General features: G+C 34.7%; 1 protein-coding gene across 1 annotated transcript; it reads right to left on the bottom strand.

Moving 5' to 3' along the window:
• Positions 1 to 440: 440 nt before the first annotated feature.
• Positions 441 to 12943, bottom strand: LOC114391217 (K(+) efflux antiporter 5-like). Its single transcript, XM_028352257.1, has 20 exons — positions 12490 to 12943; positions 10736 to 10779; positions 9797 to 9864; positions 9587 to 9671; positions 9417 to 9478; positions 8725 to 8800; positions 8478 to 8552; positions 6738 to 6809; positions 6449 to 6532; positions 6292 to 6360; positions 6110 to 6187; positions 5926 to 6014; positions 5248 to 5344; positions 5106 to 5159; positions 4684 to 4779; positions 3861 to 4049; positions 3694 to 3771; positions 1650 to 1694; positions 1478 to 1573; positions 441 to 918 (listed from the first exon to the last, which is right to left on the bottom strand). The coding sequence occupies exons 1-20, from the start codon at positions 12722 to 12724 to the stop codon at positions 880 to 882; spliced, it is 1731 nt and encodes a 576-aa protein (XP_028208058.1). The 5' UTR covers positions 12725 to 12943; the 3' UTR covers positions 441 to 879.
• Between the last annotated feature and the right edge of the window lie 498 nt (positions 12944 to 13441).

Here is a 13441-nt window from a genome sequence, read left to right as displayed (position 1 = left end):
TGAAAATGAAAATTAATAATAGATTGAAAGAGATAAAATATTAAAGTTTTTTTAAAAAAACTTATTAAAAATACTTTTGCTCAAAATAACTATTTCAAATATAGAGTATTATTGTTCATTTTTATTTTTTAATAAATAATTTTATATAAACTCAGATTAGTTTAATATGTAATACATATAATTTAGTCCTCAGAAAAAATAAGGGGACCTATTATCTGAATTCTTAAAAGTTTCCAATAATACATATAACATTTTCAAAGACTAAATTATATATTTATTCTTATTTTATTTTGAAAACAGTTACAGTTTTTGAACTAATATACACACACAATTAACCGTGAATCAGTCCCTTTCCCAGTTCAATCACTATTCTGGTTTTCAAAACCTTTATTTCTACACCTAATTAGTACTTCAACGCCATAAACTCAGTACTGGTCACGATCACGAATCACGATCCATAATTATTCATCGAGATCTTCATTAAATGCTCCTTACATGTTACAGAACAGTGTTGGTGGAATCAATCTTCAAAGAAGTTACACCGTGAATTCTTTTCTAGTTTCATCTGTAGAACTTTATAGCAGCAATTATAGGCAAACCAGCGTATGATGTGATAGGATTAGCGTAAGCAATAAGAATGGCCTACAATTTCCTATATACATTGCTCAATTAATACAAAAAATCATATGCCTATATACACAAGATCTTCCATTAACTTTAAATGGAAGAAGTGAATATGCTGACTGTTTCATGTGAAGCTCATCATCATGAAACTTGCAACAGAAACACAGTAAAGAAATCCTGATTTCTCTAGTCACCAAAAAGTAGATATTTGCCTCCAATATACTATTTGATTTGATGCCCTGGAAACTTGAAGACTCACAACATTCTGTTTGCTTCAATCACTGAAGTTTTTCCCTGTTAAGAGTAAAAAGACAGGTTACATTGTTTGTTATACCATTTATGATTTTTAGCATTAGCAGAGGATCCTTGGTTTTCTAATACTGCTGTAAAGATGGAGCCAAGAATTCTCAATTCAATAGAAAAATAGAAATAATATATATTATGATGGAATATGTCATATTAGAAACATCCATGGAATGCATCTAAAGAGCCAAGAGAACAAAAATTTAGCTGGAATATGCCAGTAGTTAGGGTGAGGAATGTCTGTCTTCAAAGAAATTGCATAACAAATGCCCTTCATAAAGCACTTAATGACACTTAGGTCTCATAAAATACAATTAGGTGAAGGATTTCAACCCTTCACGCCAGTGATATGATTTGTGATTGACAAAATGTCGCAGTAAACTTGTAATGTTGAATGGTAAAGTGATGATTCAACGTGAGTTCAAAAGGTTATATACCACGTTTCTAACGTGCTCAAATAAGGTTTTCGAAGCACCCTAGTTATTTGTGAGGGGAAGCAGTTATCTGACCATATATATGAGGGCATAAAGATTGAAATAAAGAGAGACACCTCAATTTGTGTGCTACTTTCATTGGGGAACCAGTGCATGAGAACACCCAGATTCATGACAGCAGGAATCAATTTAAACAAAAGTGGAGTTGTAACCTGTATTTAATCAGTGATAAGGTTAAATAATTCAGAGGAAGGAACATACAGAGCAGCAAGATGTAAATGAAATTACCAGACTGAGAGCCGTTGTCCCCAGAAGAAGAAGATACATTTTCCCCTAAAATATTGCAATCAGTGGTCAGCAAGAGAGAGAGAAAGATAGAACAGGGGAAAATTACATAAATCACTAAAAATAATCGAGAAAAGGTATCAGGAAGATGTAAACAACTTCTTCAATTACACAGCATATTGTATGGGTGTGATCATAGAAGAATGGAAAAGGCAATGAATTTTCAGTGCAACCAGATCACCTATATTGAAGCTTGTGGATAGTTTTTCACTTATATTTTGAGGCCCATAAGAAAATATTTCTGCCAGGCAATTTATGTTATGCACCATAAACATAGTGATCTTTCCATTTCTTTGGAGGGTCTTTGCAGGTACAGAGATCAAACCACCTTCTACCATCTTATTTTCAAACAGAGCAATGCTAATAATATACTTTTTAACACATTGTTATTGGGTTGATATTCACGAGTTCCACAAAATGATGTGGGTTCTGCTCCTTATTTAGCAGTCTCCAATCCATATTTAGTGGAGTCCACATGAATTTTACCCAATAATAAAGCATGTTGAAAAGACTATGTCAAGAGTGTGTTGCTAGCATTTAGATAACAAATAGCAAAGCTTACTCCCTCTTTCCCTCATGGACTCCATTGATTAAAACCCAGTAGATTTTATTTCTGTTTGCAGCCATCGAGGGAAATACACCAAAGACACCCTCTTTATGCTGTTGTTCCTCACATTATCTATCCACTTAGTAAAATGAAAACCATCATATACTTCACTGTCAAACTTCTAGAAGTGAAGTCCAACTTCCCAAATGAAGAAGTTAATAGCAGAGCTCAATCCTTTACACTTGCCTGTCTCCTTACTTTATCTATCAACTAACTCGTTAATTGGGAGCTATCATCAGCAAATTGGCATAATACATAAAAAAGTCTCGGGGTACATTCTTAAATGATAGATACGTCACATAGTTAAATAATGGATCATATCTCAAAAGTTGCTGAATGTCTCCATTGACCAATAAACTTGCTTGTCAGGACAACCAAGAACACTGGGGGATCTCCTTTCATGTGCTTAACAAGGAACCAAGCTTATGGGTTAACCCCACATCTTGACTCGACCCAACCTTAAGGCATTATAGCTCTATGGGTCATCCCACTTCTATGGTTCTCATGTAGGACATTCATTTCAAATGTGTGAGGCTTCTTCACTTGAAATCCAAAATGTTCTTAATTATTGTGGAATCAGCTTGCCGTGCCCATCCATCTTTATCCATCGGCAAATTAGATTAAAATAAATGCTAAACTTTCTTGATCAGATGTACCATACCATGTGATAGAAAGGTGGATCAAGTGGTGGGCCTTGACAGTGGGCCGAAGCCAAAGATTTGGAGGGTTTACAGGAGAAATAAAGGAACAAAAGAATAAAATGAATAATCATAGGAGTCTGTTATCGTTATTATAGGAGTTGTTATTGAATAAGTTTGTTATTTTAATTAGGGGAGTTTGTTATTTTAATTAGGGGGGTTTGTGTTGATAGAATAATAATGCTGAAAATAACAACTGATGGTGAAAACCTATCAGCCCCTAAGCACACAGTGCTTCCCTCACCAAGATGGTGAATCTTAATGGAATTCCTAGACGATTAATCCCTACCTTTCAGTCCTCTTTTATAGCCATAAGCTTATTCCTAACGTATCGACACAAACCCCCTAATTAAAATAACAAACTCCCCTAATTAAAATAACAAACTTATTCAATAACAACTCCTATAATAACGATAACAGACTCCTATGATTATTCATTTTATTCTTTTGTTCCTTTATTTCTCCTGTAAACCCTCCAAATCTTTGGCTTGGGCCCACCACTTGATCCACCTTTCTATCACCATGCATGTATGCATGCAAAGCCACTTACTAAAAGCTATTTGGTTCATAATTTCTCACAGCAGGTGGCCATACCAAGATCAATGGAAATTACAAAATCTAAGCAGCAGGAAAATTTTCAGACATTAATGTAAAACAATGCCACAAAGAAGAGAGCAAAAACCTCAACAAGGTGAAGATTTGAAGCACGACTCAGGAGGACAAAAGCAAATTCTCCAATTTGAGCAAGTGAGATACCAACCTAAGTTGTCATGGAAACAGACACTCAATATATAAAAGAATGTATAGTAAATCAATATATCATCCAACACGTTGACTGCATTAACTTACAATAAATGATGTCTTAAGGCTATATCCGAAGGCCTTTGTAACTATAACAGCAACAGCAGTTTTAACAACTACAACCAGAATAACAGATGCCAACAAAATATCCACATGGTTCCAAAGGAAGTGCACATGTATGAGCATTCCAATACTTGAGAGAAAGAGAGCTGCAAATAGGTTACGAATTGGTTCCACCTACAACAAATATGCACTTTTAAGAGAACGTTTTTCTTTAATCTTGTGACAACTGAAACATAGTTCATAGTTCATAATTCAAAAGCAGTAAATTATCCTAAACACATCATTTGAATGCCTTTTGATAGGAAAAAGAAAAGGGAGGAAGTTAACTAGGAGGATGACAAGGAATCCTTCAAAACAAGAAATATACAAAGGGGAAAAAGGAAAGTACAAAAAGCAATAAGGCCGCCTAATCTGTCTGCATATTGAAGATGGAAATTCCCTTAAAGCAAACATGAGCTGAATACAATAGACAACAAAAGAGAAACTGAATCCTGAGAACTTTGGGAGAAGAGAAACATCCCAAAACATTTTAGAAGTAAAGCTAGACCAGGTGCTATCTTAAAGTTTGGACAACACAGAGGATAAGCCAATCATAGGAACACAATGTTGTTTCAAAAAAAGATAATGATAGTCAAACAATATCTCATAAATAGCATGACAAAAGGCAGTAAAACATTGAACTAGGTGTAGTGCATCCCAAGCAATCCAAAGATAAATGTGTGCAAAGAAACTATTAAGGAAAGTACTACATGTATGCAAAGAAAAATAAGTCTAACACATCTCAGAAGTTATCCATTATGAATGATACCTGGTCCAAAGTATGTTGAGCAAAGTCTGTTGTGGAAATCATAACACCAGCCATAAACGAACCCAACTCAAGACTAAGGCCAAGCTTATCACTGCACTGGAAAGATATTATAAAAAGTTAGCGAAATGCACAGCATCATTGCTAATTTTTAACTGTAATAGATTGCATATAATAAGAGTGATGATACACAAGGCTATATTGGGTCTAAATCCCTTTTCTAAGAAGGCAGCATGGACCCCCACCCCCCAATCCAGACACGCAAAACATGTTTTCAAATGATACAAGTAGTCCACAAAATAACATGCATATGACATTGCAGTCTAGCAGACAAATGTTATTAATGAGTGCAGAACTTTTATGGATAAAAGAAGCTACAGAATGATAAGGAGTCAGTAACAGCACTCAGCATTTGTTTTTCTTACCCATGCTGATAACAAGCAGAAAGCAACAGCAGCTAGCTGATAAAGTTCATTTGTCTGGAGCACAGAAAGGAAGAAAAATTAATTCATAAGCTACTAAAAGTGCTAGGAAAATGATAGCAAATTAAATATGTTATAGCCTAACCTGAGATGACAGCCGCATCATCAGTTTAAGAAAGCGAGGAACAAATGTCCAAGACAATACAGATGTAGCAGTGATATACAAAGACAACACTAGCAACCTGAAGTTCAAAGTATAGTTAGATGATTAGATCTTATCCTAATGACAATATGCTAAATTTAGGGCAAATTGCACCTCCACCCTCCCCCCAAAAAACCTATATTTCAATAAAACTGCATTTTTGTGGTCATTCTCTTCACCAAAAATCCAACACTATGATACACCATCCTTCCCAGCACCCTGTTTTCACAAGTTTACACACAGTATAGTGCCACAGTTCAACCACAAATTACAGTCTCCCACTGGTACATTTTATCCAGTTTAAAATACATGAATATCTTGGTAAGATATTCATGTATTTTAAGCTAAAAAAATTATTACAAGCTGCATTTCTAAATTATAAGACCTTTGAGCTTGTATAATTATAATAAAGTTAATTTGGACAAAAACTTCAGGGAGGTAAAGTGCATGCTAAAATTGAGGTTCAGCAAATATTAAAACAGAAAAGTGTACATATAGCAACACTATGCAGTTCAATTGGCTTGCATTGACTGAACAAGTTGTTATTGATCATTAAGCAAAAGGAGTTTATGAAATAATACAGTAAAATCAGAGAAAGAATGTGGAGATGGACAGACTTACAGTTTTCCCATTGACATTAGTCCTTGTAAAAGGCCACTGTTACCACCCAAAACTGGGAGCAAAGCAAATAGTAAACCCACTGCACAATCCTGATATAGCAAGTGGTAGAGGAAAGATTGATACACAATATAATATTACTTTATGAAAAGCTAATGAGTTTAACATTTAAAATTCAACAAGATACCTGAAAAATAAGAGTCCCAATTGTAACTTGAACATGAAGAGCATTATTACTATTCCGCTCCACCAAAAACTTCACCACCTGGTAAAAGGTAAAAATAAATAATGAACCCATGCTTAGAAACTATTAAAAACCACTGAAAACAATGTATGCAGTATGTTTTGGGAAATGGTGTGAAAACATACCACTGCTGTAGATGACATTGACAGAAAGGAACCGACAAAAACACCCTCAGACAATTTGGCTCCAAATAACTGCAAACCAAATGGACAATGTCCATTATAAAACAATTGTAACTCCTTAACTCTATTCAAGAACATATCAGACACGTCAGCACCATACCATGGAAAGAATGCCACACATGAACATAAAAATGATAATTTGAAGTAGCCCTCCAAGAACAGCAACAGGTCCCACAGCTTTTAACTTCATACATAAAAATTTTACAATTAGAAAATGGAAACAGAAAAAAGTTTTAGTAATCTACAAACCCAAAACAAAAGCCTTAGACGAGGATAATATATATATTTCCTTACAATCTTAAAATATGGTTTGGGATTTAGCTAGAATCTAGCTTGTAGCATGAAAATAGGTGAAACAGAGAAGTTTTTGCAAGGCATGAATAACAAACCTTTGCCAGGGAAAACTCCAGCCCCAAAGCAAAGAGAAGAAACACTACACCAAATTGTGCAACAGTTTCAACCTGCATATAAGTGAAGGAAAATAAGCTTATCCAGTGCAAAACAACCAAGTAACAACCTAAAAAAACAATTAACAGCTTAAATTGAAGTTTAACGTTAAAAACCCAATGCAAATATCACACTTTCAATGTTTCTTCCATGGATGGAGTAGGCAGTCATGAACCATCAAAAGTTACTTTATATGCTGTATTACTATTGTATAGATCATATTAATATGTTAAGTTGATAGATCATTTTAACTTCAATGTTTAGGGCATCTTCATAGTTTTCACAAGATCTTTTTAATAATTTTCATGATCCCTATCAAGTATTTGCATCTCAACACGCTTACATCATGCATGAGGTTAGTATCAAGATTTCATCCTTGTACAGGTCAAAATTTATTTTCAAAAGGCTAAAGTTATATTAAAGTAGTGTTTTTTTTTAAATGACAGCAATTTTTTATATTAAAAAAATCAGACTACGTAATTTTTTTCTTATTGGATTACACAATTCAATTTCTTCTAAAGAATGCTTAAAGTATCCTAAGCCTATAAATTACCATTGTTTGGGCCTAATTTGGAAGCTGGGAGGTTATGAAACCACCAAATCTATTTCTAGTTTTGTGAATAGTACGCAACAGCCACCAATCAAGCCCTTAATAATCATCTAACTGTAGTGTTGCTTCCAAATTGCCCAATCAACCATTAAAAAACAAATATATCCAAATGCCTAACTTTGAAACATCTTACTTAGGTGGCATTCGTTTCAAGGTATATATTTACGTTCCTGGGAATATTATAACCAAGAATGTTATTGCTGGATAAATTCATAAGTATATTTGGTTAGAAATTAATATTATCGTGAATTATTTAGAAAATTCAAATGATTGTGGTGGGGGGGGAAGGAAAGTTAATACCACATTACAAGGTAACTTCCAATATTCCCATGGGAATGCAACATTCTCACCCGGAATAAAATCAAATAAAATAAAGGAATTTCACTTTCCTGGGAATCAACCATACCCATGAATATTTTTTCAAAGCTTGTACCAAACATAGGAATGTCGCATTCCCAAGTTCACTTTCCAAGCATTGAAACAAACAACCTTAAGGGTTAAAATCCCACTCCTGTACATGATGATTGCTTCACTGTCCTATTGTCAATTTTTCCACTACCATCCCTGGTCCTGCTTTAGAGCAGCCATCAGTACCTTGAGCAAAGGCTCTGACAGATCAGTAAAAAAAATAATTTCTAAAAGATTTTGAGGATTAATGGATGGAGAACCATTGAATGGCAATGGAAACTTATGATGGTGTCATGATGTGCACATATAGAGGAATGTAGATCTCCAGATGCTCAAGACTGTACATTGAAAAAATGTGATCTTTAACGACTATGGTAAGTGAGACCACAAATTTTATAGAGAGACAGATTAAAAAAACTTCGTACCCCATTGCCCAGAGGCTCTTCGCTATGCGAAGGTATGGGGGAGGGATGTTGTACGCAGCCTTACCCTTGCATATGCAAAGAGGCTGTTTCCGGATTCGAACCCATGACCAACAAGTCACCAAGGCACAACTTTACCGCTGCACCAGGGCTCGCCCTCTATAGAGAGACAGATCAAAGACTAAAATTTTTTATCACAAGTTTTGGCAAAGAACAATAGTGTGTCACTCAGAACAACCTACCTGCACCATTTCACTTATGAACTTCAAACCACCTGGTCCAATAAGGGAGCCTGCAAGAAGATAGCCCACAATAACCTACATGTTAAAAAAAAAGTGGATGAAATTCAACATTCTGCATAGATTACTTATCACTAAAGCCCACTCAAATAAATTACTTAGAATCACTAAAATATAATTTAAATATGAAAATCATCTACTGCATAAAGGATGCCAAATGTCGTAATGAGAAATAGTAACAATTACAGACCGGTTGCCCCAAACAGGAAAAGACAATTCCACCAATGGCTGCAGAAACTATGACAACCACCAAATCCGATATTAGCCTGCATGATTGAGCAATTATTCAAGGGTTGATCAAATCTCATGGTAGAAAATAAATAGAACAAAATTCAAAAACTAAAAAAAAAAATTCAAGAATGACAAAATACAAAGGCATCACTGTCTAATATTATCATAAATTCATAATTATAATTTTTGAAAAAAAGAAATGATACTTGTTGGAAAGCAAGATATCCTTCGAAATCTAAAAGCCATTGATACCAGGCCCCTCAATTTTCAGCACACAAAAACAGTTTAAACTTGAAAGTATTTGGTAAAACCTCCAAGAGCAAGTAAAGAAATATCTACAACCATTTATTTTTCCACATGGAAAAAGAGAAAAGCACAGGAAGAGGAAAACAAGATGATTCATTTGTCATTTTCACAATTATATCTTTGAAAACTACTTGATTTCTAACACTGATACATCATTAAAATAACAAATTCCATAATCCAACAATACAGATTCATTAACGAAAGAAATCAACTCAGAAACATAGCATTTGTCCAAGTTTTAAGCAACTTCTTAACACAATCAGTATGCTTCAGTTAGTCAACCAAGCTGATAAAGAATTCCCTGTGTAGTAATTACAAGGACAAAAATTATAACAGATGTCAAACCTCAAATCCACTTGAAGCACAGGATATTTGGATTTCTTGTTTGACATCACAAAGACATTGTCCTGCCATGCAATAGCATAAACAAGTAAGCAGGTTGAAACATGAATAAAAGTAGTATATAACATATATCATCGAAGAAAATCCCAGAGGCTTCAGATCTTTTAGCACACCTTTTTGTCAATCAAAGTTGTCACATCATCAGAATCTTCATTTTCCAGTGAGAACACATCTTGAAACTGAAATGCTCTTGTGGCACTGAGGAAAAAAACCATTTAAGAAGAATAAAAAATTATTCAGTATATAAATAAAGTTACATCCAATAATCCATTATAAGATGCAACTGAGAAACTACATCGGGGAACATATGAGTATAACCATACTTTCCCTCATGTGTTTCATTTCTCTTTGCTTTATCATGAGTAATTTTAGCTACAGTCTCCAATACAGCCTGCAGAAGAAGACCAGATGGTCAAAACTCATCTTAACATTTAAAAGTGGGAATAATCTGTCTACCCACAGTCACTTAATTAGGGGGAAAATGGAAAGTATTAGAATATATCGTAAATTCATAATATACTCAGTATATCTTTTTAGACTATCTTAAATTAGTCATCTCATTGAGAAAGTAATCTTAGGAACTGTTTCCTATTTTCATTATATCTCCTTATTGGTTTCCATATTTTAATTTTAATAAGGGTTAGTAGTCTTATCATATAATTTTTATTAGTGGATTTGGGCTTATACAAGTAGTACTACAATTGTTTTGGATTTAATTATATTACTGTAAAAGGACCATTTGGTTAGTAATTTGATATTTTGGATACCATCATTATACACCATATTATATAATCTTATTATTCTTGGTATTGCTTTCTTCTCTCTTCCTCCTTTCCTAACAAAACAATATAATTTTAACAGCCAAGCCAAGAAAAAGTAATTATTAGCACAATATGGAAATGTCCAACAGCTACATCAAGACAAAAATAGCTCAAACATCAGCATTGGAGTTATATTATGCGTACATGACTAGAGGAACATTAAAAAGAATGAAAAACTTCATATTTAACACTATAGATAGTAATAAAATCAATAAGCAAACACTAATGGAGACTTCTAAACTGATGGGTGAAGATTTGAGAGGGAAAAATAGATCTCGGATATAGACTCATGTCACTTCTCATGAAATATTTGAAACCGAAATTGACATGGATTACGTCCAGGCATCATTTTATACACATTACACAATGAAACATCAGCTTATTTTTAGCTGAAATAATCCAATTCAACACAACTATTGAAACCCAGAGTATCAGACCTACCTGCTGATCAGCTACACTGCTATTGAAGCTGTTTTTGTCAGGTTCTGTTAAAGATGAAAAAAAAAAACAGTGAGAATAGCAGACAACCTACTTTAAATAAATCAATGAGCTTCTGATTCACATTTTAATTTGTGAAAGCTGAATCTAGTATATCATCTCACAAGCAAACTCTGAAAAATAGATTACGAGTAGCAATTGAAAGTAAAAGTGAGTAACATTTAGACTATAATTAATACTCACAGATCACATGACAACATCCATATTAAAACCACAAAAAGACTGTTAAATTGTGACAGTGCAGCAATTAGTATAAAGAGTAAAAGCTTATCAGGATAACTGCAGATATTATCAATGCTATACCAGTAATAGTACACCCATGATAAATACATTTTAAAATACTTGAAGTGTCAATTCTTTTGTTTTTCAAATAAAGTTATAGCTTCATGAACTCTGTATGATCAAACATGAGGAGGTGGTACTGAGGGGGCAAATGAACTTTTTTGTGGATCTCCCAACATGAATTTAACCTCAAACACATCTCTCAACAAGTACAGTTCATCCCTCCTACCATGACTTATTGCTAATTTCACAAACTTAGAACAATACTATTCTCCTTCAAACCTTGCTTTATAGATCCAGCATATCTAGATGCTATTACTATTAGTACTCATTGTGCAACAAAGAGAATTATAACACTCCACCATCACTGTTCTATGAAGGACAAGATGAAAAGGAAACCAGTTGATCTGCAGTTTCACCCCTCCTGCTTATCATCTTACAAAGAAAAGAATGAATCATCCTAGCCCAGGAATGTCAGACTGGTGAAGTGAGACCTGAAAGTGAGGTGAATTGTCTGATTAAATTCACCCACATGCCAATCCTCTACACATGCTCACTTACCCCTTCCATTAGTAGTTCCAAGTCAAGAACTCCTTCAACAATTAAAGCCATCATTTTCTATCACATATTCAATTCAACACAGCAACCAGTTCACTACTTCACAGCTACCCAATTGGAGTGTCCGGGCAGGCTGACCAAGCATAACACCCAAGTATCCTGGCTGATCCCAAAACCCCATACTGACCGACCATAGTTGACTGGACAAGACAACATACCTCAGTTCAACCATGATCACCAGACTACCTCAGAAGACTGTGGGCCCCCAAGCCCACCAGACTAAAGAAGTCCTAGCTAGAATCTTCTCACATGTGGTTAAAGCAGGATAGACACCACCTTCCCCTGACATGTTAGAAAGGCACCATCCACACCACCCCTAGAAAAGGTGAGAACTGTCACAAGTCAATTAGAAAGTGCACTCCCATAAATAGGTGTGATCCTCCCTCAACCACACTGGGTCAGGCATCATAGGACAAGCTGGGGGTTTTTCCACAAAAATCTCACTTGAAACAAACAATCTGCTTCTTTATCCCTCAACTTTGGTCTTCTGGGACAAGGGCTTCTCTTTTCTCTAAGCTATAAGACTACATGATATATATAATGGACCAAAAACCAAAACTACAAGTTCCTAATTGGCTTTAAGACTCTCCAACCCCCCCCACACACACACACAAAATAAAAATAAAAATCATAACTATAAACTACTAGCGCGTTTGGTTCCACATTTGTGATGCCATTTTCACAAGCTAATAGTTATATAGCTTCTGCATCCTCAACGAGTTTCCAAACAGGCAAACATACTATACTACACAAAACTATATATATATATAACAGATAGAAAATGGGAAAAATAAAACCTTCGGGTTGGTCATTCTCGGAGAACTCCTTCTCGAGAACGCGATCGAACATCTTGGCCAAGGTGTTGTTGGATTCGGGCGACGAGCCATTGGGCATGTTCCCGTAGAACCTCTCCCGCGTTTCCTGGTCGGATCTGGCCGCGCCGCAAACCCTAGCGCAGATCACGAGGCACAAAACGCAGCACCAGAGCCCAAACGCGCGCCGTTTCTTCGTGGCCAGAATCGCCGTCTTCATCGTCGTTTCGATGCGAAGTAGCTGTGCGTGCAAGTTTCGGGTTTGTTTGGGAAATTGGGTTCTCCGCAAAACTGGGAAAAGGCACAGAACACGGATATGGTAAGGAAGGAAGACAATGCAGAGAGGGAAAACGGTTTTTTCTGATTTCAGAAGTTTGCTACACTTTTTCTGGTTAGTTGCATTTGCGTTATAGCTGGTGTGAATGTCAATGTCAATGAAACTTTATTCATTTGACACTTTTGTCAAATGCTGAGGGGGGGTTTTGTGTAATTTCATTAATATTTTGGTGTCTGTGTGTTTTTTTTATAGGAATAATTATGAATGATTTTTGTATACAATAATTGTAGAAGTTAGAAATATTATGATTTTTAATTGATTGATATTATATTGTTTTTATAAAAAACTATGGTAATTTTTATAAAATTGAGAGTTTAATTTTTATGTAAAAAGTCTATTGTCATCATTTAATTAGAAAAATATTATATATAATATTTAAAGCTAATATAGGAAAGTCAATCATCTTTTTTATATATGATAAGGAATGATTGAATAAGGATATACCAAAAATCTTTATATTATACATGTGTTTTAATTAAGTTCTTAATTTTTACAATTTATTGTTTTGAACTACCTACCTAAAAAATACTACACTACACGATTTTTATTTTGGTAGTTTTTCTTTTCGTTTTCGTTTTTCTATTCAAGTTTTGTTTGTTG

The sequence above is a fragment of the Glycine soja genome, chromosome 16 (assembly GCF_004193775.1).
Source record: "Glycine soja cultivar W05 chromosome 16, ASM419377v2, whole genome shotgun sequence".
Taxonomy (NCBI): domain Eukaryota; kingdom Viridiplantae; phylum Streptophyta; class Magnoliopsida; order Fabales; family Fabaceae; genus Glycine; species Glycine soja.
This window is presented reverse-complemented; position numbering and strand designations above follow the sequence as displayed.

What these genes read in the sequence shown, in the direction of transcription:
- LOC114391217 (XM_028352257.1), bottom strand. Translation starts at nt 12,724, where the DNA reads ATGAAGACGGCGATTCTGGCCACGAAGAAACGGCGCGCGTTTGGGCTC. An exon ending in TCATAAGTGAAATGGTGCAG is followed by an intron (nt 6,810 to 8,477) that starts GTAGGTTGTTCT and finishes ACTTATATGCAG; the next exon opens with GTTGAAACTGTTGCACAATT. An exon ending in GCCTTAAGACATCATTTATT is followed by an intron (nt 3,772 to 3,860) that starts GTAAGTTAATGC and finishes ATGACAACTTAG; the next exon opens with GTTGGTATCTCACTTGCTCA.